General features: G+C 38.8%; 1 protein-coding gene across 1 annotated transcript in view; it reads left to right on the top strand.

Moving 5' to 3' along the window:
• Positions 1-26920, top strand: part of PSME4 (proteasome activator subunit 4) — a 212208-nt gene that overhangs the window by 80504 nt on the left and 104784 nt on the right. Inside the window, exons 15-20 of the mRNA XM_084622260.1 lie at positions 1699-1797; positions 2275-2344; positions 2930-2997; positions 3612-3827; positions 5742-5899; positions 8618-8713. Of these exons, the coding sequence (XP_084478386.1) occupies positions 1699-1797; positions 2275-2344; positions 2930-2997; positions 3612-3827; positions 5742-5899; positions 8618-8713 (707 nt within the window). The remainder of the gene's footprint in view (positions 1-1698; positions 1798-2274; positions 2345-2929; positions 2998-3611; positions 3828-5741; positions 5900-8617; positions 8714-26920) is intronic.

Genomic DNA, 26920 nt, shown 5'->3' on the forward strand with positions numbered 1-26920 from the left:
ATGATGGCCGCACATTTGGACTTCTGATGAGAACCTGGAAAAGAAGAGCTAAATGCTTCATGATGTCTGCTTTGTCAGATAATACAATGATGTGCTCCAGTACAAAAGTCTTAGCCAAAACTTACTCTAAAGTGTATGCTCTACACTTAATACTCTAACAGATAATGTAAAACAGTAGTAGAGGTCAATTTGGTTTAGCAAGGTTCCCCCTTCATCTGCTAGTGGTGACTACTGAAGTCCCAGATACCGCCTTCTCTCCCCCAGAGGTTTGAAATCGCTATTACTGTGGCTTCTCTGCCCACCAGTGTTATAAGCAAAGTCTTCCCTGAATCTTACAGTAAAAACTCTGGCCTTGTGATATTTAAATTACAGTTCATGTGTGTTTGGACACTTAGCATGCAAAAATTAAGCTGCTTCATCAAGCGTTCATGAAATATAGTAGTGTGTATGGCTTCTTTTGGTTTAATATAAACCTCCTAAGTGTTGTTGCGGTTATAAAGTATTAATCTGTATATCTTCCAGTTGAGTGGGTTAATTGTTTCATTATTTGGATAGTAAGTAGTCACCTGCAGGCTGCACTGCATTTTATCTAACTTGTCCTACAGATGGGTGACAGAATTAAGCTCTTTTCTTTTAAATGTCACTTAACAAAATATTTAAGGCTCTTCCCCTTCTATGGGTCTAGCTTTGTAGGATGTGAGGAAAAGTAAAGATGCTTGTATGTGGGGATAGGAACTAAACCTCCAGTTTGCAAACCTTCTGAAAAGCCAAAGTGGAGGCAGGGAAAGCAGCTGATCCAGAACTGGTCCAGCACCATTGCCAGGATCTGGCTCTTTTCACCCAATATGGCGGCAGGAAAATGTGTGTTTTGGGCCACTCAGTTGTGAGGAGGGAGAGAGGTGAGAGCCTACCACAGAGGGAGTGGGATACTTCTCTGAAGAGTTCTGTGGCTTACTTGATGAAAGCCTCTTCTTTTTTGTGTGTGTCTTTTTGGAAGTATCCTAAAGCTGAAGTGGATACTGGATATAGACTTCCCCTGCTAACCAGCAATAGGTCTTTGATTTCCTCTAGCTGCCTTCATTCCCATGGGGGACCCATGAAAAAAAGAAAAGGAGGACTTGTGGCACCTTAGAGACTAACAAATTTATCTGAGTATAAGTTTTCGTGAGCTACAGCTCACTTCGTCGGATGCATGGGGGAAAAAGTTCTCAGACTGTGAAGCTCTTTGTTCCAAACATATTGTAACATCCTTATCTTCCAATGCACTGAACTTGACATAGTCTGCAGAAGCTTCCTGTAATAAACCAGCCATGCCATACAAGCAAGGAACTATGCAGGATTTTCTCTCGCACAATAAGTTGCTGTCTTTCCTCTTCTCTCCCCCCCCCCCCCATACAGTACACAACATCTATAACTAAAGCTAATTGAATGGGTGATCTCTCCATACTAAACTTTCAAGCATTCTGAGTATTTAAAATGATTCTGCAGAATATCTATTTCTGACTTTCCAGGTCCATGTTTCTTCTGCTTTTATTTGACATGCGCTTTTGACAGTAACATTTTACAGAATAACAATGAGGACATGATTTGCCGCACACATGCATCACCTCTATTCATAGGTGCAGTACTGCAGTACATTGCTCTGTTCAAAAGATGGTTGATGAGATAATATTTTTTTCTGTTCTGTATTCCACTTAGGTTGCTTTGGAAAAAGTTTTTAACTTTGCTGTTTCAAATATATTTGAGACAAGAGTTGCTGGTCGGATGGTTGCTGACATGTGCCGGGCTGCAGTAAAAGTGAGAAAAAGAGAACTCTTATTTCACTGGGAGTTTAATTTACATACAAGACTATTACTACTTACTGAACCTGCATTACTATTGTGGAAAACTTTAAATGTGTTTGGAAATTTAGGTTTTTCTTACAATCTATCTGTAATTATCCTGCTTAAAATCTGATAGTTGTAATGGGATGAAAATGTAACAGGTTAAATAGTTTGTGAGTATAGTTTAAAATCCATAGGACTACAAGTTTGAGATGCAGTTTGTGTTACACTTTAAATATACCATTGTGCTTGCTGAGAATTAAAAGTGTGGAATCAAACTCCAACCATCAAAAAGTTTTAGGTTGAATAACAGCCAAACTGAGTAAGGTCCTGTTCTTATTTCTTTACTTTTCTGTTGTAAATAATGTTGTGAGATGATGCTAATTATTCTTCTTGTTTATCACCATAAGATCTCCTTGTTTAAATTGATTATTTATGATCATGTTTTCAGTGCTGCCCTGAGGAATCTCTGAAGCTCTTTGTGCCCCACTGCTGCAGTGTTATAACTCATCTTACCATAAGTAAGTTCAGAAGATTTCAAATGTATTCCACTAGCTTCATACAGGATTGAGTTTTGCTGATCTAAAACATAGAATCGGTGTTTTAAAATCATCATCTACTCTTTGGAGAATATTCTTTTTTCTTTTATAAATTAAAGTCATCTGACTGATGGGGAAAGAATAAGTGAGAAGAGAGTGCTTTTATTAGGATGTGTGTAGAAAGATTGTTTGTAAACAAATTCTAAAGAAATGTGGTTTCCAAAAGTCATTTCAAGAGATAAATATTAACAAACTTTTCATCTGCCATGTTTAATAAAAGCACTTATAAGAATAGATTTGACTCTCTGATTCCTGAATTAGTATTAAATAAATGCATTTACTTCTTGACGAACACACTGATTGCATTGGCATCTGGTGGGTGGGAATTAAATATGAATTTGAAGGTTGGGGGTGGTTAAACATCCATAAATGTAATACTCTGGATGTGAATGGCTGAGCTGATTTGTAATACTCAAGTGGGTTTAACTTCTGAAATTGGAAAACCTTCAGATATAAACATTTAACTTCCATATAACAACAGTAGCGCTTCATACTTTTGCTGTTTAGATGATGATGTCTTGCATGATGAAGAGCTAGATAAGGAGCTACTCTGGAACCTTCAGCTTTTGTCAGAGGTACTGCAAAGAATGTTAAAAGTTAAATTTTGGTTGTCTCTTTGCATGTCTGTTCCATCGTTGGCTCAACTTTAGTGCCATTGGGCGGAAAGAAGCAGTTCATTTTTGCTATTGCACTATTATACTTAAAGTTTATATGTAGTATTTCATATAGTCTTTTTCCTAAAGACTGCAGAATTAAGCAAGAGTGGGTAATATATGATATACATTACAGAAAATGAATGTTTTAGTTATATGGGAAATAAATTTAAAGCATTTGTTTCCGGTACCAATAAAGGACAAGGGATGAAACTGTGCAAGAGAAGATCTATATTTTAAAATGAAACTTGAAAAGATCCACTTGTGAAGGCAGAAATCTTGCGCATGATGGAGGTTGGACAGCATTGGGACTTGGCGAGGCCATAGAGTCAGGAGTTGCTGTTGCATTAGTCAAGTTGATATTGTTTCATGTAGCAGCAGAATTGGATGTTTCTATACAAATTTAATGGAGCACCACTTTAAGAGTTAGTTTTATACCAGGTACTGTGGACTTGTGTTGATCTTTATTATCCTGTGCTACAGCTCTTGAACTTCATTGGTTATGTTTACTTCTGAATGTTTCTACCTTTTATTAGATCACTCGAGTGGATGGAAAGAAGTTGCTGCCATACAGGGAGCAGCTTGTGAAGATTCTGCAGCGAACCCTACATTTAACCTGTAAGCAGGGTTACATTCTGTCTTGTAACCTACTGCACCATCTTCTTCGTTCTACTACACTTATCTACCCCACAGAATACTGCAGTGTGCCAGGTGGCTTTGACAAGCCTCTTTCTGAATACTTTCCTATCAAGGCAAGGATTTTCATTTATTTAGGATTAGAGGATTTGACAACCTTTTTTAAAAATGCTACTCTATTTTATTTGTTTTTATTTCAAGATTTATCAATACAGTTACTATGGAAAGTGTAATTGAAAGATGCTTTAAACTTTGAAACCTGCATTGCAAATTAGTAACTATATTAACTGAAATAAATGTACACTAGTAGCTGAAAAGATTAATGCTAAATATTATGTTGAATAGCTTAATGACATGGAGCACACTTAGTATTGCTGATGTTCACACTACTATATTTTTAAATAGTGTAAAGCAAATTTATGATGATTATAGTTTTGTTTTATGCCTAAATGTAGCAATTTATGATGAGCTGACTTGAGACCTGACAATCATGAGATGCAGGTAAATTGCTGTTAGCTTTAAAGTTGAGCAGCAAAGTTTTGGGTTCCTCAACACTCCACCGACCCTCCTTTTTTTTTTTTTTTTTTTTTACATAAAAAGTCTAGACCTAGAAAATATTAACATCTTTGATAAGGTCTCCCAAAGCATCATTACCTCACCTCCATATCTGATGAGTCAGACTTATAGCCCTTCCTAGTTCCTCTTCCCCACATGTGGGGACGTATGATTTCATGAACAGTGGGAAAAGTATGCAAAATAAGTAAATATGAACATGTGGTTTTTTTAAGAACCTGATTTTCCACTGCCTTGCTCTTTGTTTAATCATTTATACCATTAGAAAGTGGTTGGGAAACAAGACCATTTTATAAAAGGATCAGAACAGAGAAATATTAAACAAATATTTTTAAATTGGAGTAGCAAATTCCTGAGCCTTTTGAGGGTTTTTATTTTGATTTCATCTGACACTGGTTTCTCTATTAAACATACATACCGGTTCTGACCTAAAAGTAATTACAATATGATGGCTATTTGTTCTTATGTGAAATAAGATGGGATTTCCCCGTGGACATGTCCACATTGTATTTGGGACCCGTGTTAGAATGTCTTGGTCAAGAGGTCAGACACTGAATGAGCATAGATCCTGAAATAACCTCTTGTTCCTAACAGTGGTTTCTCCAGAAAAATATTGAGCTGAATATGAGGAATCTGTGCTGTCATTGTCTGTTGTGCATCTCTTCTGTAGGTAGATAACTTAAGTTTTAGGTTGTCAGGGACTGTGTTTATACAGTGCCTGCCACAGTGGGGACCTAATCCATGACTGGGCCTCTTGGGTTCTACAAAAACTCTCTCAATGCACACTAGCTGGCAGCAGTCCTTCTTTTATGTTAACATGACTATAACTTATTTGCATTTGAAAACTTCCTTGGCAAAATCTGGGTAATTAGAATGGGTGACCTCCAATTACCTTCATTTCTCCAAACTGGACACATTACTGCATCACAGGGGAGTTCAAATAAGCTTTGTAAATTATTAGACTGAATTTTGATGACCTGGGATGGGAATGTCAAACTTCAAATTTGTTTTTTATAATGAATGAGTATACCAAATTTCAGGATTGTTTTAAAAGAGCGAGTGATTGAAAACTGATAAAATAGGCTAACCTTTTGGTGACCTCTGATGGAAAGATCAAAAGTCAGAGTTAGAATTTGGGGTATTTTGTATATCTGAGACCTATAAGAGAAGGATTGTGTCAAATGGTAAGAATCTACTTCAGTGAGAACATCAAAATTGTCAGCGAGTTATTCCTTGAAAGTATATCTTTTATATTCTAGCTATTTGTTGCAAGTTTCATATTGTTCTTGGATAGCCAACTAGATTTAAGTATAAATTTAGCTCCTTGAACTTAGTTATTTTTACTTATGGGTAGTCTTATATTTGAAAGTGATGTGCTTCATATCTGTTAACTTTTTAATTAATGTTTGCTTCACATTTTACTAAGGGGAAATGTCGTTTTGTTTTTGTTCTTATAGGACTGGGGTAAACCAGGTGACTTGTGGAACCTGAATATCCAGTGGCATGTTCCTTCATCTAAGGAAATAACCTTTGCCTATTACTTACTGGATTCTTTTCTTCAGCCAGAGCTCACCAAGCTAGAGCATTATGCAAATGGAAAACAAGAAATGTCCAGGTCAGTAGTATCATGTGGTATACACTAGGTGACTCTAGCCATATACATTAGCAGCTGCACTTTGCATTGCTTATGCTCATAGGCTAGCATCTATTGCATAGGCTACTCCTGGGGAAATTCTGCACCAAAAAATTAAAAATTCTGCACACACTATTTTAAAATTCTGCATATTTTATTTGTCAAAATAACACAATATAATCATACCAGTTTCAATTATTTTGGTAGTTTATTTCAAAATACCTGTCAGCAAGTATGTCTGTAACAGTATAGACACCAAAAAAGATTCAGGAAAGTTTTTTGACAACTAGATTCCTTACTAGGCATATTAATACAGAACTTTGAGTAATTCATTTAAACTACAATACAGAACTGTATTTCCTGCATCTCTCAGAAGCCGTGCAAAGACTTGTGGGAGTCAGGGGTAATGGAGGAGCTGAGGGAGGGGGAAGGAGCCTGGGAGTGAACCTGGAGGGTTGTTAGGTATGGGTGGGAGAAGAATGGAACAGGTTTGGGGAGGAAGAAGGATTGTTAGAGAGCTTCCCCCATGCAGACCCTGGCTGACCCTTAGCCTTTCCCATTCAGTCAGCTATATCTGCCCCTGTTTCCATGTGTCCTTGCACTCCTAGTCCCTGTGTGTCCCTCCACCCCCACTCAGACACCCACTCCCCATCCCAATGTGGTCCTGCACCCCCTCAGCCAGCCCCCTTCCCCCATCCCCATGTATCTCTGTGCCCCCACTCAGCCCCTTGCCTTCCCCCATGTGGCCCTGCACACCCTCCCCCTCCCATGTTGTCTCCACCCTGCCGCCCAGTCCCTGGACCTCCACTCCCATTCAGTCCTTGCCCCAGTCTGTCCTCCCCCACTAGCCCTTATGAACCCCTGTTTGTGACCCCCGGAACCTCCATCTGAAAACTCTGGGCATTTTGGTGGATGCCCCTTTCTTTAAATATGTGACAGATTCTTTTGAACTATAATCAGAAACATCAGAATGTAAAAGTCCTTGAATATAGAGGTCTTTGCATCAATTTAACCTTCTTCCTAAAAGACTAAAGTACATGGACCTGTTGTTTTATAACTCATAAGTAGTATTATCTGATCAAGGTAAGCACTAAGTTTTTAGTGGTGTCCTTCATGAAGACAGACATGTGGGGCCCCTCCAGCTCTCTGTGTCCCAGTGAGCAGGTTCCCACATTTTCATATATCCATGACAACCTCTTACCTGCTCCTGTCAATCATCTCTCTACAGAAATCCAGCCAAAAATATATTTTAAAAAGGAGCCAACCAGAGTGGAATTTACAACCCATTTCTCTGGTTATATATCCTTTTTTCTTGCCCTGTGTCTGTCTTTTCTATTTATATTTAAGCTTTTCAGGGCAGGGACCGTCTCTGAATCTGTTTATATAGTGTGTAGCATGATGAGATCTCTGTCTTGGTCAGGGTATATAGGCTTTCTCACAATATTAAAAAAATAAATATTGCGGGGGGAAAAAAGCAGTAGCAGGGAAATAAATTCAAGAGCTTGAACTAGAAAATGAGAGGAAAACAGGTCAAGAGACCTAATACAGGCCATTAGTGGTATTGCGGTTGGCTGGTAGATAAGGGTTAGGGATGAATCCTAGATGAGTGCTGTGTACCCAAGTACAGAGATGTTTGAAATTTGTTAGTGCTTGAGTTCCTTTTTCTCCAGAAGTTGCCAACTCCAATAGTTTGACTCCATTATCTGAGAACTAGAAATCAACATTTTTGTGGATATTAGTCCTGGAAATAAAAGCACATACTTAGCAGTTTATGCTTAAGCCATATACAAAAATCAGTCAGGAGTAAATTTCCTTAATATAAATATTTCCAGTCACTTTATAATGAAGTCATACAGGTGAAGATGAATGAAAAATTCAAATGTAGACATCAGTGTTTAAAAATATTAAGGATTCTTCACATCTAATGCATAATAGCTAAGGATTTTGTAATCAAGGAGCACTTCCCCCAAAAAATTAGTTAGGAATTCAAAAAACAGTGCCAGGAATTATTTTAAAATGTATGAACTCTGCTCATCACAAGGCTTTTTAATAAAAGGACAGAGGACTAACTTTGTAACTAATGTAAATTTTCAATATAATACACAGGTCCCCCCTATATGATGGAAGCGGTCTAAGTTTTGATTTTAGGAGGCCACTCATTACCAATAGTTAGGAAAAAGTTATTTTGCTCTTCAAAATCTACAGTAGCACAGAGATAGCAAAACATTAACACTGTTAAAAAAAGAATCTTCCTGGGAAAATGATCCGCTTCACACTAGAACATTTTATGTAATGAAGAAAATAAAAATTTTCAGATAATCTTTGGGGTTTGGAAAAATCAGTGTTATCTATGCATTAAATTAAACTCTTCATCTTGTGCTGCAGATGATTTCCCTATTTCACTATTTCAGGATGGTGTGCAAAATAAATAATTCAGAAAACTAAACTGTTGAGGGTTAGAGCTGTGTGAAAGGAGGTGCTTCATGAAAGGATTTTATGAAATGGTCTTTAAGATTAATGAATTAGAGGATCAGAAATGCTTGACTTGCCTGCAGAGCACCTCTAGTGGGAAGAAGCTGCTAAGATTACCCAAGAAAAAACATCTTTATTAAAAAAAATTGATAAAAAGAAAAAAATAATCTTCACTTATTTTCTATCATTGAAATTTTTGACTTAAATGTTAACTTTTTTGACTTCCAGAGATGATGTACAGCAGTGTCTCACTATAGTGCACAACTGCCTAATTGGTTCGGGGAACATTCTACCTCCTCTGAAAGGAGAGAGGATAGCTCACCTGTAAGTAAGCTCTGTTTATATGTAGTTTATGAATAAGGTATTAAAATATTGTTAGTAATATATATTTTAGTACTATATTTTAAACATTATAATATTTAATTTAATACTCCTATTCTTCTTTTTATTATTGCACAGTGAATTCTAAGACAGATTTTTGTGTGTGTGTGTCAGTTCTTTGAAAACCAAACTTATCTAATGGCACTAAGGAAAATGCATGGTTTCAGGTTTGTGGTTATAGAAATACTTAGATATTTAAGATGTGAAATAATACTTAACATGTACACTTTTCATGCATAGATGTTAATATGCTTTACGAAGGTAGGTAGTCAGCATTGTATCATTGTCACCATTATACATATGAGGAAACTGAAGCACAGAGAGGTTAAGTAACTTGTTCAAAATTATATAGTGAGACAGTGGTAGAGTCAGGAATAGAGAACAGATCTGCTGGCTCTCAGGTTGTGACTCTTTCCCCACCCCTGCCATCCCATGCACATATACACTGGATCAAACAAGCTGTTTCCCTTGTGTCAAAATTACTTAATTGTTCAGTATGCAGACTTTCATTTAAAATATTTGTATCTTGCCTTATCACAAAGAGAACACGTACAATATAAGCCAGTGTACTGCTGTCTTGTTCAGATTCTTACCAGACAACCCGAAAGAATAAAGCCATCAGGGCTCTGAGCTTCCCCTGGTCTTTATAATGGGATATTAACTTTAGAAAAAGTCAGAAATTGAATTTTGAGGTCTTTTGTTACATTAAAAGAGCAGATTAGTTCCATTCCGATTAGGTTTCTGAATACCCATGCAAATATGTAAGACCAGAAGTGAACCTGGCTACCTGTATACTGTGGACTTCAGAAAATATATATTCTCTACTACAGTAAATTATAATTGTGAAAGTAAAGGAATTTATTCCTGTTGCATGTTAGTAGTTCAGGCTTAAAATCTGTTCATTGTGCTATGGTTGGGATCATTTCCTCTTTTGAAAAATGTGGAAATATGGAAATTTAAATATAACTATGAGTTAAAATGTGTTCCTTCTATTATCACAAGAGGCTGAAGAACTCTTTACAACATGTAGGGCTCTATTCTGGCTTTTATACCTGGAGCTTGCACTGGGCTGCAAAGTGAGCACTGAGGTGCTTCACGCAAACAGCAGCCTCTGGGAGTGGGAGTCCATGCCAGAGTGGGAGCTACAGAACCCTTTGGGAAGGTGTGGCATTGTCCTGGTGCTATTCTATTGGCCAGTGTGGGAGGATAGTGGGGCCGTGGCTCCCACCACACCCTGCTGCTGCCTTCCCTCCTTGGGGTGCTTCAGTACTAGACACTTGCCAGGAGTGCAGAGACTGAGTTTGAGGCTGCCTTTTGCACAGGGTCACGAAAGAGGAAGAAAAACCCATTAAATGGTTCCCCCACTATTACGCACTAGGATACAACTAGGCACAATCTAGTCCACAAGATGTCAAATAGCCACAGGAGTGGAACTTCTTTATCTGTGGTCACATAAATTTATAAAAAATAAATTCAGTTGAGCAGTTGTTCACTGTCTCTTCCACCCAATCCCTAGGCCCTGCTGTATTTTCTAGAGTTGAAGCTTTAATTTGATTCACCATCAAAGTGGAAGTTTCTTTTATTAGGTGGTAAGATCCTCAGTAGACTCTTTAGTGAGTTGCGGCCAACACTGGCTGGTCAGAAAATAGACAAAGACTGCTTTTTGGCTTTACATTGCAGTTGATCGTTTAGTCTCTCCTGATTTGGAATTAGTACTGTTGGCCAATGTAACAGGGCAGTTCTCTGTCCCCCTGGTTGAATATCCACACCATGCTGTTTATTTCAGATCCCTCCGCCAAGACCTTTACAGTTTTGTGTAGCAGTAATTATGCACAATGGCCCTGGTATCCTCAGTGCTTCTCCCTGGGCCTATGAGGATTAGAGGTCTCCTTTCCTGGAGGTCTCTCTGAGTCTGGGCTCAGCTAGCCCTGCTCTTTCCCTTACACTTCCTTCCTGTTGCCTTTTTATCAGCCCTCAGCTGAGGGGCTAATTAATCCTTTAGCTCTCCCAGCCTGCTATCCTGATTTAACTAAGTACATTTTGGTGCCCCAATCAGCCCTCTGAGGGGAAGCTAATTTGTGTCAGAGTGATCGGAGCGCAGTCACCTGTTAACTCCCTGCATTCTGTCACAGGCAATAGCTGTAAGTTCCTGCTGGGAGACTTTATTCTTATCAGATATTTGCTTTATTGTCTCTTTCAAATCAGATGAGGCTTGGCCTGCCAGTGAAATTTTAAATTACTGTTTCTTGCAATATTTTGGAAGCTTTGCCTTTTCTCTTCTGGCTTAACAGATGTGCATTGTTAACTAATATATAAGTTTTTAAACTCTGTGTGTGTGTGTATAAAACAGTGGCCTCCGAAATCAAATATCACAGATTTCTCTGCATCACAGTGTCTGAATTTTACACCTCAGTAAATGTAACTAGTTTATTCTGGATATCTGTCAAGTCTCAAATTCCTTCATGCTATCTCTCTTTTGGCAGCCTATTTCACATATTGATGATCCTTACGAAGAGACTGCTTTTGATATTTCATCTAAATCTTTTTTCCTTTAGTTTAACTGATGACCTCAGGTGACACCTTTGCCTTGTCATGTGAACAGATTTTATCCCTAGATCCTTGTATGATCCCATCAAGTCTTTTTAAAACCATGATTAAGATAATTCTCAATCATCTCTTTTCAAGGCTTAACTTAAAGCTCTTGAAGACTGCCATCCAAAACCAGCCTTTCCTTTATCTAAATACCCCATATAATTCTCCCCTTAACTTTAATTAATAGCTTTATAAAAGCTGAGTAATTGATGCTGTGCACTAGTATCCTAAATGTGATTCTGGCTTCTGGGGAAGGAAGAAGACTGATAGAAATACAGGAATCATTTTAGTTTCATGTCAAAATAATTTTTTCTGTTCCGAGAAGAAAAAGAGATGAAGAGCTAAAATAAAGTTTTTCTGCAGCGAAAGTAGGATTTAATAAAGATAAATGGTCTGTCCTACAGGCAAACTAACCTCCGGAGAGCTAGGACTGCCTGACTCAGAGTATTGCAGTATACCAGAATGAACATAAAGTTAATAAATAATAATAATAAGCTTTTATTTCTATGCCTGTTTTTTTTTACGTTGTATGCATTCTTGTATACTAGGATATTGTATGTGAATAACAGGTCCTACCAAAAAAGGAACTCAAAACAAAAACCAGACAACAGAGTTTGGAGATGTAACATCTTTAGGGTCTAGTTCCTTTAGAGAGGAGAATGATCTGAATAGCTGAGGCAACCTACAGCTCTGCACACTAGATTGTATTGATGCTGTCTCTTCTGGCCCGTGTTCTCCTTGCAATTCTGCATCTGGATTGGGTGCAGGAAGACTCTTACATTAGGCTAACTGCCAAGAACAGTGAAAAGTTCATTGTCATAATTGCATTGAGTTCATTGTTTGTTTTTTACATAATATTATCGACCACATTGTTAGAATATGCTGGAAAGCGTGTAGTCACGGAGGCTATAAGTAATTTTCAGGTTTCAAACTTGGATGTGTCAAGATAGAGGGACCAAAAGAAGTGGCCTGATTTTTTTTATTTATTTATTTCCCCCCACTCCCCGTCCAGCAATGCTAAGCACTCTCAGCTCCTTTCACTAGCTTTGAAGATCAGGCCACATATTGTAGGTTCTTCATACAAATTTCAGTGACTGTTTGTTTGCAGCACTGATATTTGAAAACTTTGGAGTAAGTTTTTGTAAAGATGCTTTTAAATACACGAACCGGCTTAGTGGATTCCTTATTGTAATATCACAGTGTTCAGAAGTCCTTCAACACAAAATGTACGTATTTAGGTGAGCACATGCATGGCCATCATCCTAAACTTAAGCTCCTGTCCCAGGCTGCCTAATATTTAATACAGATCCATAGTTGTGCATGGTTTTTACAGAGAGAATAAAATTATTGTCTACAGTGCTTTCAAGAGCTTGTCTACACCCTGAGATTCTCTGTGCCAGTATGGCTGAGCTGATGTGGACCTATAGTGAAGAGGTACTACACTGGTGTAATAAGTGATTTGGCGTGGTGCACCTTACTAGGGTTTGAATCAGAGTAATGTACTATTGCAGACCACTCTTTTGCTGGCATACCTTGTCTACATTAGAGGTTTGCACTAGTTCAGCATCAAGGTAACTAAGTTGATGTAGCTACACTGGTGCGAAAAAACAAGTATAGTGTGGAGGTTAAAGTGGCGGTTTTGAAAATATTGAGTACCGGGTAGTTTTAAAATTAAAATTACCAAAAATTATCAAAGTTGACAATTGGGAGAAACAATGAATGATTAAATAAAAGTATTAACCAATTTACTCTTCGGACTAGTTCAAGGAAAAGAAAATCTGCAGATGGAGCTATCTGATCTTCAATTTGCTACTCTCCCAGAAAGAGATTGGTCCCACATTGGATTAGAAGGTGCCAACCAAATGAACAAAGAAATGAGATTTTGAAATAAGGCTTATTTATTGAGGGAAAAAAAGACCCTTTAAAATTAACTAAATGGTAAAGAATATGCAAATGGTTTACACAGTATAGAAGGTAAATAGTTACATAAAAAAAAGAAATCGAAAAATTGATTAAAAACATTCATTTAAACAATTGACAGTCAAATGTTACAAGCAAAATTTAACACAATGATTGAAAATCAGTATCACAAACAGTAGAAAACTGAAGAAAGTTCAGTATAGTAACTCTTAAAATCACTTAAACTTTCTAAAACTAAATGCAGTAGTCAAAAGAGATTACAATACAAGACCAAATGGATACCAATAACTCTTAGGTTACACCACATAGGTTCCACACTATGTAATTAAACATGTTTCAAAAGTAAAAATATTAATATTCAGTTATATCAGTGTGTTAAAACAAAAGGGCATTAATGGTCAATGACGCAAATAACTCATTGGCATTCCAAAGCAGTTTAACAAGAAAACAAAAAGCAATATAACCAAACAGCACACATATAACACTGCAAGTCACAATTTAAAAGTATGTAACATACATCAAAATGACTATGAACTTTATATTAATGTTATTCGAAGCAATTAACCAACTTTAAGAGCTCAGTGGTAGCCAACTTGGTCTTGAAACACACCAAAGATGAGCAGGTTCTGCGCTGAAATACAGTGTTTATTAAAACAGCAATTAAGTAATGCATAGAAAAACTTAACTCTCAGAACCTCTGACTCAGTTATATTTCTGTCCTAGGCCATGTCTATACTATGGGGACTATAGAGTCATAGCTATGGCACAGTACCTATGCTGGGATTACCCCTGATACAGGCTCAGTCTATGCAAAAGAAGGGTTTTTTCCATCGCTGTAGGAAAACCACCTCCCTGAGCGATGGTAGATAGGTTGACAGAAGCATTCTTCTTTCAACTCAGCTGTATCTACGCTGGGGATTAGATTGGAAAAATCCAGCCCCCGAGTACTGTAGTTACATCAACCTAAATTTTAAGTAGAAACCACATCCTAGTAAACGTTTTCTGATCTTAATGCTATTAAATACAATTTTTTCTTTCTTGTATTTAGTACACCTTTTCTTTCCTTATCTGGAACTATGGAAGTTGCTTGGGTTATTAAGTCTATTCCCTCTAGAATTTAGACCTTATCAGCACAGTGGCCTGGTTTATGGAACAAAGGTATTAATTCCAATTTTTCTAACCATTTAGAAAAGTAGTACCTTCTGTTCTCCTGAGCCAATATCCTGCCCTCTCTTGGTGTACAGGGCTTACCTATGAAATTTGAGTGACAAATATTGTTTTGCTTAGGTAGAATAAGACAGGCTTGCTTGCTTGTGTGTTGGTGTCTTCAATCTTCAGGAAAGTTTCTCTTTCTCAAGGTAGTTTTGGTTAGGATTTGGGACTGGTACCACTTGGTTAAAAATATTCCTCTCTCAGTGAGAGGAAGGTTACCTTTCAGGACTGCTTTTATAGGAAGTGGGTAGCTGCTGTCTGGATCCAGACAAACACAACTCTTTGCTCATGTTCTGATCTTCAACTGAGGCTGCTTTTGTCTTTCAGCCGATTCTTTAATCCTTATTATAATTTCATGATTCTTGATATTAATTGAAAATACAGTGCCAGCAGAATTATTCTAAATCATCTAATTCTCTTTTCTGTCAATGTTTGTAACATTTAACAGTTATAAATCTGTAATCTGTTGTGTGTATATGTACAATACTCTTAAATTCCTTTGATCTTGAAGCTTCAGTTTATTTTTTGTTTACTTAAAGCTAACTTTAATGCAAGGTGAGTTTATTCCAGCTTCAAGTATTGGAAACTTTATCCCCAATTTTGTTCTACAGAAAACAACTTCCAGGGTTCATTATCAAATCAGCATTTCAATTCCAAACATTAAAATATTCACTTCCATTTCAAATCAAACGCTTTTGCATTAACCAAGATTAATACAATAAACAACTTGATGAATATTTGTAATATTTAATACTTAATTATTAAAATATGTTTCTTCTGTACTTATGAGCATGTATATGCACAGTAACAGCTTACTAATACTAAACAACTTTGATACAATGTTTAAACAATAACATTAACTGCAATTAAACTTTATAACTATTTTAACTTGGGTATTTCATAAAATTTAACCCATAGTTCTCTGTTCAGAACTGTAGGTAGTATCTGAACTTTAGGTAGGTACAAAAGGAAAGTCTGTCAATTAAATGATAATACTACTGTTAGAAACCTATCTTTGGTCTATTGGCTTTTACGCTGCAAAAATGAGAAAAGGGGCACTTAGGCTGATGGTACCTAACTCAGAAAACTTGAAGACTTCACCAAGAATCTTATATTGCTTAATTTACTTCTTATCAGATATCTTCTAATGAGGACCTATGATACCTGGGGATTTTAGTGGTTCAGCTTGTTTGGAGACAAAGAAAAGTTTGTCTAAAGGTCTGTTTTATTTCCGCAGTAATTGCTGAAGGTCTGTTTTATTTCAGCAGTAATTGCATTTAATTTCTCCAGCAACCTTGACTAAGGTTTAATGTCGACCCTCAAGTGTGACTCTAGCAAACATACCAGAAATAATTATTCATTTGCCTGGTGGACACACCTAGGTTATAGTATTATTTTAACATCTCTCTACAATACATTAGGGGTCAATTATAGGTATTTACTTTGTGGTTGACACACTTTTCATGTTGTGCCTATTTGCTAATACAGTTTTATAATCTTGTGAAGGTATCTTCAATCCCTTATCTACACTAGTATCTCTGTGATTTTCACAAATGTGTTCCCTTTGTTCTGGGTCTATATTAAGCAAATAAATTTATTTTCTACATTCCAATTACCTTTTCTATTGGGTATGGATCACTTGATGATTACATGTTCTGTTCATTCCTTCTGAAGCACCTGGCATTGTCCATGGTCGGAAGGCAGGATACCGGGCTAGATGGACCATTGATCTGACCCAGAATGGCCGTTCTTAAGTTCTTATTGTATTGCTAATTAATTTGAGCCATGCTTTCTTAAATTTCATTAATATAATTCAGTGTCATATTTCTAACCATCAGTGTTACAAAAAAGATAAGGTCTAATTGTGTAAGGAAGTAAGTTTTTAGATTAAATAAAGGTAAAAAATGGAAAACTAAACCATCTATAAAACTATAAAATTATAAATCATCCATCCAGATAAAAATGTCATAGGCTCTGTAACAGAAGGAGCAGCCATTTGCAATAAGGTCAGCATTGCCCGTTATAGTTAACTTTTATTTTTATATACAATTGCCAGGTTTTACATGTGAGAAATTTTTCTTACTATGAACTTTTAATTCTCTGTTGTACAAAAATAGTAGTTATCTAGAAGACTGATATCTTTAAAATAACACTTGTAAGCCGTTCTGCTTAACCTTTTTTACAAAGAAAAATTGGTTTAGGGCTTAATAAATTCACTTGTCTTGGTTTTCAAATTAATATTTTACTCGGCTGGACAGATGAGACTTTCCTTTCGCATTGTAAATGTTTAGGATTGATTCCTATTCTCGGTTCCCTTGCTTTAGGAGTACTCTTCCCCAGTAGCTGTCCTATGAGAATGAGTTACCATGGACCCTATGAACACATAATTCCTTTTTGCTTCTTTTTGGGTGAAACTCTCTATTATACCAACATCCTAGCTTGTTTAAAAGATGTTTCTTTAAAAACTGTTTTATATAGTTATTGCAAGTCATGTCTTTCTAGAAATGAGTTTTTTGTATTTTGAAATGTTTTCTGTGAGAAAACTGTTTTGACCCATTTTCAGTAATCTTAATTTGCTGTGAGATTTTTGTCTAGTTCTGTTTCTGGTTTTATTTTTCTCAATGTCAAGTTAATAGAAGCACCCCAGTGACTTTAAACTATACTCTTAACACTCAGGAGTAATATTCAGGTGTATTAAGTGTTCCTCTGATTTCATAGACTCAGTCTGTGGTCTTTTTTTCATGTCTAATTACTTCATCAGTTTTTGTCTTATTTTATCCCTTGTTATCCTTTAATGACTGTAGTAGCACCTGTCTTTCAACTACGCAGTTTGTTTGTTTTTTTTTAAAAGTCCACCAATGCCATCATGTAGCTTGGAGCATCAGTTGATTTGTGAGTTGGGTATCTGCTGCTTGAAGAGGGTGCCTCACCTAGTAAGTGGTCTTGGGCTTTTATGGTTTAGGTCTTATAATACTCTCGCTTTCCGAAACTTGCTTTTCTAAAACTAGGTAATTCCTTTGCTTATATTTTAAGAATGGAATTTTGAAAGGCACCTTCAATGACGTAGCTCCCATTGACTTTCACCTGATTTAAGTCACTTAGGCATGTTTGAAATCCCTTCCTAAGTAAAAACAAAACACTGGGTACTCCATTTTAAGTGCCTACGCTATTACTGCACAATCTGTCTCATACAAGAGCAGATTATGTTTGAAAAAATTGCTGACAGGTAAATATAAAATAAATAAAAGGAAATTAACTGCTGCTTAATGCATATCGTTTTGCCATGTAGAATGCGTGACTGTAGGATTTCAGAGTTGAATACTGTAGCTGTGTCTAAAAAGAAGGTAGATAAATTAATGGCCACCAGATGAAGTTATGCTAGCTGAGATAAAAGTAAGTGGCTTCAGGCTGTAAGCAGATTGCTGTGGGTACAGGAAGGCATCTTTCTTTCTCCTTTGTCTGAAACCTACTTTTTTGCAGGAGGGAGGGATTTTCCATTCTTCATCTGAAGTGCCAGATATAGGCCAGTGTTAGAGGCAGAGTAGTAGATTTCATGAATCGTTGGCCTAAACAAGTGTGTGCTATTTTCTCCCTCTTAAATGTTCTTTGTATCTGGTAAATTAGTGTTTCAGAAATGCTCTTTGACGATTCATATTTCTTCATCTTTTAATGTAAGAGAAAAAAAATAGTTACTGATCTGACTTTGATGGACTGGGGTGACTTGTGAGTTCTACTCCAGTCCAGGTAGAAGATGGAAGGAGGTGGTTTGGACAGCTTTCACCCCATCTAGCACAGGAGTATTGTGGCTGAGTGTAAAATCCTGAGGGATTTAGGATCTCTGTCGTGCTGGTGAGTTAGGGTCCTGAAGAGTTAGTCAAAATCTTCAGTGGTGTGTGGTTTATACCCTGGTTGCAGAAATATAACATTTTGTGTGATGGTTATCCTCACACAATATTTGTGTACATAACATTTCTACATACACAATCTCCTATTATGCTCATGGGGTCTTTGTAACATTGTTAGGGATTATATATGACTTAATTTCCTTTTTTATGTAATGAATCTCATGGTGCTATAAATCAGAATTTTCCAATACAGTCTACTTATCATGCTCTCAAGTGCTAACGGGTTAAGACAACTTTCACTGCTGTTCAATTGTGCTCCTCTCTAGCTTCCCATTTCCACAGCCTAAGTACTACTATGGTAGCTCTAAGCAGCTCTTTTGGGAAAGCAAAAAACAGGGTTACTCACTGAGACCCCATTCTTCTTAAATACAGCTTGATTAGGACATGTATCGCTCCTCCCTCTTTGCCACAACTGTTGTACGAGCTTCTTTAGTATCTTTTTCACTCAAGACATTCTGAAGGTCAGGGATGAGAAAGGACCAGTTCTTTTGAATGTGTAAGGTTGTGCTGTCATACAATGAGGGGCAGGGCTAGCTAACCTCTCTTGGCATCTCCAGGAAACTACCCAGCTCTCCTGGGGGAGCTGCACACAGAAAAGGCAACAGTTACTACTCCACGGTGAGTAACCCTGTTTTCTCCTTGTTTCACCTTCCAATTGTGTTCTTTGTTTTTGAGTCTCGTATGTTAAACATAAAATAATTGGTTTGGCCCATGATCTAATCCTAAACATGGCAAGATACGTATTTGCATTTAGGAAAACTTTCATTTCAATTGGTGGAATGGCGTGAAGCCAACTGGCCTTTGTTTTTGAAGCTGCATCTGATGACTGGACTTTAGGCATAGAACATCTGCAGATAATTGGGCAAGGCACATAGTGAAATGTTTTCAAACTAGAAAAAAAAACCCTTACATTTTCCATTTATAAAGGAGATTTTAGGGTTGGTAGTGTGGAGAATAAACTAACAAATTTCTCATGATGGCTTCAGTTAATTTGGATTTACATGTTTTCAGCCTACACAAAGTGTAGGTTCTTTTAGCCAATCCATGTGTATTGGATGCAGTTAGTATGGAATGAGCTGCAATACAACACACGAGATTGCATTTAGATTCTCTTGTGTGGTGTGACTTGCTTTGTGTATAAAATGAAGTATTATCTTCTTTTTTTTTTTTAATTATGTAAATAGTGTCTCTGAGGGGGTCTTGCTTTTCAGCATCAGCTGTAAATATAACAAAAATGCCATGTTCACCTGATAGTGTGTATACGAGAAAAGCTTGCTTTTCAATAGTTAAAACGAAGCTGCTGACTCAGTAGCTGAGCTTTAGTGCTATGTATTAATAAAGAGGAGATCCTATTTTGGGACAAGAATGATGCCTTTCTTTGTTTTGAATATAGAACCTTACACGATGAGTAGGCTCACTGAGGTCATTGGGACTGCTTGTACAGTAAAATAATACTGTGTGAGTAAGGATATTCCAATCTAGTCCTTAATTATTCGATACTATCTGAGCTAAGATTATAGTTAATGGTCTCCAGATCCCGAAGTGTGGAGTAGACAGACCTGAAAGGGGTAAAATGTCCTTTTCCCTTGCATCATAATTTAGAGATGTTGCTGCAGAACATGGCTTGTTTGCAGAAAGTGATGGGTTCTTCTGCCAGTAGACTTCTGCCTGAAAGTAGTGGGATGGAAGAAACAGATCCAGTTCAGGAAAAACTCCTGTGCCTATATAATCACAGTTTAATCCTTTTTACTGCCTTGAGTAGAGTTGCTACTTATGGACTTCTCTTTGTCCATTGGTGGCTGGAGAAACCGCTAAAGTATTAATTTTAATACTAGTTTTCTTTATATCTTAGAAATATTTTTCTTATAATTGAGCTAATTTAGTAGTTGACGTTATCCCCAACATACTGTATTAAAGAAAGCTAATAGCCTAACATCTTTTTTTTTTTTTTTTTTTTTACTGATTCTGGTTATTGGTACTACTTTCTTAACCTGTCAGAAGAGGAGTTGTCTTTTGTTTGGGGACACTGTTAATCTAGCTGAAACCAGAAATCTCCCTTTCTTCTTAGACTATCTCTGCATATTCCCACTTGTGGGGTATTACACTGCCTAGTGATGCCTAACGGTAGAACCTGCTCCAAGTAGTTTCCAGTTAGAGCATTCTCATGCCCCCTGCTATCTCTCCACTCAGTGTCTTTGAACATTGTGAGGGAAGGCTATGAAAAGGGGCACAGAGCCATATACCGCCTAACTTCCTTCTGATCATGTGCCAAAGATGGAAGTGAACCTCTCTGGTCCATTCAGATCTGTTTTTCCCCCATCATAGAACCATAGAAGATTAGGGTTGGAAGAGACCTCAGAAGGTCATCTAGTCCAACCCCCTGCTCAAAGCAGGACCAATGCCAATGAAATCCATTCTTTGTGTTTTGTTAATTGTTTAATGTAGTTTGTAGTTTGGTTAGTAACTCAGTTCCAGATTATGGTGAAACCAAATCAAAAAAAGAAGCTGGGGATTCAAGAGATGTGCTTTGTGCCAGGCTGTCTTCCTGGTGTTGGAGAACCTCAGTTTTATAGTTCTACTTTTTCTTATTTTTCTTGGAATCAGAGTTCTTCTTGCTTGGGAGAGGGCCACTCTCTCCTTTAGGGTGTTCCATCTGCTGGACTTTCATGCCCAGAGCTTGCAAGGAGTGGCAGAACAGTTTGCAGGTTCTTCTCCTTAAGGAGGTACTTGAGGCTAAACCCTCTGGATCCAGGCATTCGTGGGATCCAACGTCCAAGAGGCCATTTTCAGTTCCTTTGAGTTCTTCCAGCAAGGTAGAGCAGTTTTAAAGGTTCCACAAAATTGGAACCCTCATCAGGTCCCTCTCTGGGTCCTGCTTCTTAGGCAGTCAGGTCTTTGAAAGGTACCATTAATGGAGATGGGAAGATCACCTGTGACAGAATCGAGAGCCATGCCGTTGGCTCTGGCTGTGTCCGTTCCAAAGAAGAATACTGGGAAAAGATGACCACTGTTAGCGGAGTTGGATTCTACATGTCAGAACCATCCAATTCTGACAGGCCTCTGTGGCTCCAAAAGCAAGGCCAGTTTCAGTTTCAAGGATTTGAGTATTTCACGAGATCCTTTGCCATCTAAGTCTTTGGCTCCAGCCTCAACCCCTGCTCCAGTTCTGGTCCATCTATTGATCTGAAGAGAATTTTTACTTTGGTGCTTTATGTGCACCATTTATCTTCTGAACATTCCTTGGATCTGAATGAGAAACAGAAGATCTTGAGAAACAGACCTGTTTTGCCTGTTCTGAGGTCTGTGTTATCTTAATCGGAAAAATGGAGAGCAGGGGAGATTTATTATGCTTTCTCTTGATCCGTCTATACCTCCTCCTCCTAAGACTTCTATAGGATCATCTCAAAGAGTTTTCTCTCCATTTCTTTCTGTCCTCCCTCAAGGTCCTTTGCTGTCTCCAGTGTGTTCTATTGCGAATCTGAGGCCTGATCCGTATCCAGAGGAGGCTAGAGGATGAATAAAGAAACTTTGTTTCCTCCTGGTTCATGCCTCCTTTTGGTCTCCCTCCTACAGGTATGTTCCTGAATTCCAGTTTCTGGGGAAATTGGCAATCCTGGCCTCCATAGCTTTATACAGAGCTACTACAGTAATTTTTCGGTTCTTGTAGGTATGGATAGAGAGGTGACGCTAGAGGATCTGGCAGCAGAGAAATCCTTGAATCTGATTCCACTGGATCTATCTGCATCTCAGACAATGGTGCGTGATACTCTGTCTGAAGATGATGATGAGGAGATATCTCCTCTTTTTGAACAAGAGTGTGCGAACACAGACTATGATCCTGATTTGTCACCAGACAATCATGTCAGGGTGGCTTCTGCCTCTGCCTCTTCCCCTTCTGAGGATGCTCTATGGTTTCATGACCTGCTAGATCAGATGTTATCCACAGTGAACTTACCTTCAGTATCTGTGGAGGGTACCTCCCATTCGGTGTTTGACATTCTTAGGGCTACCTCCAAGAGTAGGATGTTGTTCCAATCCTTGATGGTCTACTGCAGCCTGCTAAAATTCTGCAAGCCTAGGAGACAGATTATCTCAGGTGCCTTTGGAAGGGTTTTCATATTTTCACACATACCTTGTACCTAATTTGCTTCTGGTGGTGGCTGTTTGAATTCTAGACAAGCACATTCCACTCCTGCTGATAGGGAAGGGAAAAAGACTGATTCCCTAGGAAGAAAGGTATTCTCTTCTTCCTCTCTTGGTATTAGGATGGGAAATTACCAAGCAATTATGGCCCTCTATGAATTCCATCTGTGGGAAAAGATGTCATTGTTTATGCAGGTTTTGCCAAATGACAAAAGAAGATTGGCAATTGCCAATCATAGAGGAGAGTCAGAATATGGCAAAGCGTGCTCTTAGGGCTTCATTTGATGCCTCAGACTCTTCTGATAGAATATTGGCTTTTGCAGTTACTCTGAGGAGAAATGCTTAGCTTCCCTCTACTCTGGTTCTGGATACTAGAATTAAGGTGGAAGATCTCCCCTTCAAAAGGGGAGGTATTTTCATTGAAAAACGGATGAACTTTTGAAAAAAGCGGAAGGAGACAAGATCGATGGTTTGCTCTTGGGCTTGATTTCTTCTAGGAGGAGACCTTCTACTTTCTATTATCAGAGATGGTATTATTTGCAATCTCCCTTGGCTTATTTCTCATCAAATCAAAGATGTCAACAACAGCAATAGTAAAAGTTTTGGTCTATGACGTTCCCCTCCGGTGATCTGCTAGATCACTCCAATCCTGGACTCTGTGAACCAGCCTTCCCTGCTCTGCTGTGAGAACCCCCACTCCTGGGCTGTTCACGCACAGCCTCTGACACGTAAGCTGTTCCTTGGATTGTGCAACTGAATGCCACTAGCCAATATCTCCAGTTCCAGACACAACCTAGGAACCTCCGTCTTGCAGTGTCCAGTTATGCCCGCTGGATGCTGGAAGCTTATATGAGTTTGTCAGTTTAACAAAGAAATTTGATATGCACCAGGCTTGTTATCCTAAGGGCAGTCTCTGTCACTCTTCAAACCAAAGGCACTGCTTCAGGTAGAATAAACAAACAGATTTATTAACTATAAAGATAGATTTTAAGTGATTATAAGTTAAAACATAACAAGTCAGATTTGGTCAAATGAAATAAAAGCAAAATGCATTCTATGCTGATCTTTAGACTTTCAGTGCCCTTACAAACTTAGTTGCTTCTCACCACAGGCTGGCTGCTCTTCAGCCAGGCTCTCCCCTTTGACCCGCACTTCAGTTGCTTGGTGTGGTGTCTGTAGATGTAGGTGGAAGAGAGAGAGCGAGCGAGCATGGCCAGTGTCTCTCCTTTTTATCATGTCCTTTCTTCCCTCTTGGCTTTGACACCCCCTCCTCCACCCCTTCAGAGTCAGGTGAGCCTTACCTCATCGCAGTTCCAAACTGACAAAAGAAAGGGGGGGTGACTCCATCGAGCATCTAACAGATTCTTTTTTTGCTGCCTAGGCCAGCACGCTTTGTTCCTTTGAGTCTGGGCTGGGTTTGTCCCATCCACACCCTGATGAGGTGTGAACTGCCCCTCTGCTTCTGGAGAGTTTTTGGCTGGGTTTGTTCTAAAACATGAGGATACATTTTCAGCCTCATAACTACATACATGAAATTATAATCTATAACATTACTATAACAATTACTGTAACATCACTATAACAACCATGCTCAGTGCATCATGAGCCTTCCGAAGACACCCAACATGACAAACTTTGCATTGGATACCACACAATCATTTTACAAGGATGAACATGGGGGTGCTGGGTGTTCCCCCACGGTACAGAGCGTTACACCTCCCCTCTTAGTTTACTGCAAGAGGGTTAGTCACTGACTAGCTCGAAGGCAGTTTTATCGTTTTCTTGGCATCCAGCCATTAAGGCCATGAGACAGTGTGCCTATTTTTCTCCATTCACACACAGCAAACCAGGTTTGTTATGGTTTCTCTGCTGTGATCAGCTTTAAACCTGTTTACAAGTATTAATTGTAAAGTAGCATTATCATAAGGATTAACATCCGTGTCAAAATTTTTGTCTCCAAATCTTAACATTAATACAAAAATTTGATCACAGATAGCTGTTCACAGGTATCTTTATGATGCCACGCCCTCTGTTCAGATATTGTAGTTTGAGGTTAGTTTGTTCATTACCCATGGTGTCCTTTGACTCTCTCCCAAGTAATCAGTCACTGGCTTTTCTTTCCCTCCAGTGTTCCCTTCTGTGTGGGCTCTTAATTTAATCATGTTTCTGGCATTTTGGTATCTCAGGGTCTGGCAAGATAAATGCCCAGGGGGATCCTGCACATTGGCTGGCTCTCTGGGGAGCGGTCTCCCAACCCCAGGACTCTACATATGTAGAAAATCCATCTCCCCTTTTGGGGTTACCCTGGGTTTCCCCCTACCAGCACGGAGTCCTTCCCTCTTCCCTTTTCCTAGAGGACCATGATCTGTGCTCTGTGGGTTAGGTATGTTTACCCTTTGGTCAGATTCACCTTTTCCCAGCAGCTTTTTCGTAACTTCTTCCTGTCTCTCACCAGCCTGGGGGAGAACACCCCCTTCTCTGTCAATTGGGTCAATTGTTGTTCTGGCAGACTACCACCTGGCAATTTCCTGGTCCCAACTCCTCTTGTTATCACAGGCATTGGAGCTGCATCTTGAGTTAAAGAGACACAGTTACTTTCCAAAAACTTATCAGAAATAGAATCCTGAAAAATTGTACCCTCTGCCACCCCTTTCTCTGTCCCTAAGAAGTCAGCTTTGTGACTGCTTCCCTCCAGGAGGTCAGTTACACAGTTCCTTCTCAAAACCTGGGTCACAGCCTGAGTGCCTGGGTGCACAGATGCTGACCCAGCCATCCTCCTAGTGTCCTGGGCATCCTGGACATTCCTGTACCCTCACTATTCCTTCCCCAGTTTCCTCCTCTGGGCCACCTCCTAAAACACATTTATCTGTGATCCCTAGGAAGGGTTCTGTCTTTTGTTCAGCTGCAAAGCTCTACCAGCTAACAACTGGGACAATTTCCTTATGACACCTCTCCTGCCCCTGAGCCTGAGGGCATGTTGCCTTCTGCTGGAAAGGAGCTAGTCTCAGCCCCTCCCATACTTGGAAGCACACTGCTTCCCTATGTTACAGAGTCACAGGAATCCTCACCCATCTAAATGGTTTCTGATATTCCCTACCCCTTCTCTGGGCTCTCCTCTGGGACTCGTTTCTCTATGCTCCCTAGAGCTGGTTTTGCCTCTGGTTCAGCTGCGACCTGCTGGCAGCTAACAACAGTTCTCTCCCTGGCAGGCATTACGCCCATTCCTTCCTGGTGTGGTGTTGCCTCCAGCTGCAGTGCAGGAGTTGGTCTCAACCACCCTCCCACCTGGAAGCATGTGACTTTTCCCTGCTGCAGAAGGATCAAGGAGACGCTCCCATTCTCTCAGCAGTTCCTCGGAACTTACCCTTTCCCTCGGTGTGACAGCATAAAATTCCCTCCTGCTGCAGGCAAATACTTTAACCTGAGCTATGTGGAAAAAAGCATTACCAAGGAGCAGGTCAAATAGGAGGTGTTCCATTACCTCCATAGTCAAAACACTTCACAAACCACATGGATTTTAGCTTGTGGTATGAGGAATCTGTTTTTGCATACCCCCACAATCTCTGCATTTGACCAAGCAACATATTGGCCTTTGGGACTGCCCTCTGTTTAACCAGAGAGATCTGGGCCCCTGTATCCCTCTGCCCCAAGTATTCTCTGCCATCAATTTGGACAGCCTTAACATACTCCATATCTGGTTCTCCAGAGGCTAACCTCGCAGAACCAATATGATAGGTTTCAATTGCTTGGGGGATTTCTGTGTTGAGGACAGCAGAACTAACATGAGGTATTGGTTGCCTGCTTCCTCCTAGCACAGGGCATTTATTCACAAGGTGATCAGTGGAATTACACTGGTAGCACCTTTTGGACTCTTCTACTTTTACAGGAGATTTGGGATGAAGGTAAGAGGAATGTTTATGGTCCCACGCCCCTTCTCTCTTCCCAGGGGCAAAATGGGATCCTCCCTTCCCACCAGTTTTAAACCCCTCTTTCTGTGGCCTGCCCTCAATAGATGCCTGATTCTGTTTGAAGGCATCAGCTAAAAAAGCCATCTTATTCACAGACTTTACATCTTTGTCCTATAGACACTGCTTTATATCAGCCTTACATATGCTTAGGAAATACACATGAGCAGCAAGATCTAACATTCCTTCAAAACTTGCCACTTCTTTACACCTCACCCATTTTCCCAACAAATCTTTCATTTTGTTTATATATTCCCCATTACTCATACCAATATCCCTTTTAAGATTCCTAAATTTAACTCTATATGTTTCGAGGATAATCTAAAACTTTTGCAAAACAGTATCTTTAAATTTACAATAGTTTAAAGCATCTTCAATAGGCATTCCATTGAATACATTTCAAGCTTTACCAG

Source organism: Lepidochelys olivacea (assembly GCF_965140295.1).
Source record: "Lepidochelys olivacea isolate rLepOli2 genome assembly, chromosome: 3".
NCBI lineage: Eukaryota > Metazoa > Chordata > Testudines > Cheloniidae > Lepidochelys > Lepidochelys olivacea.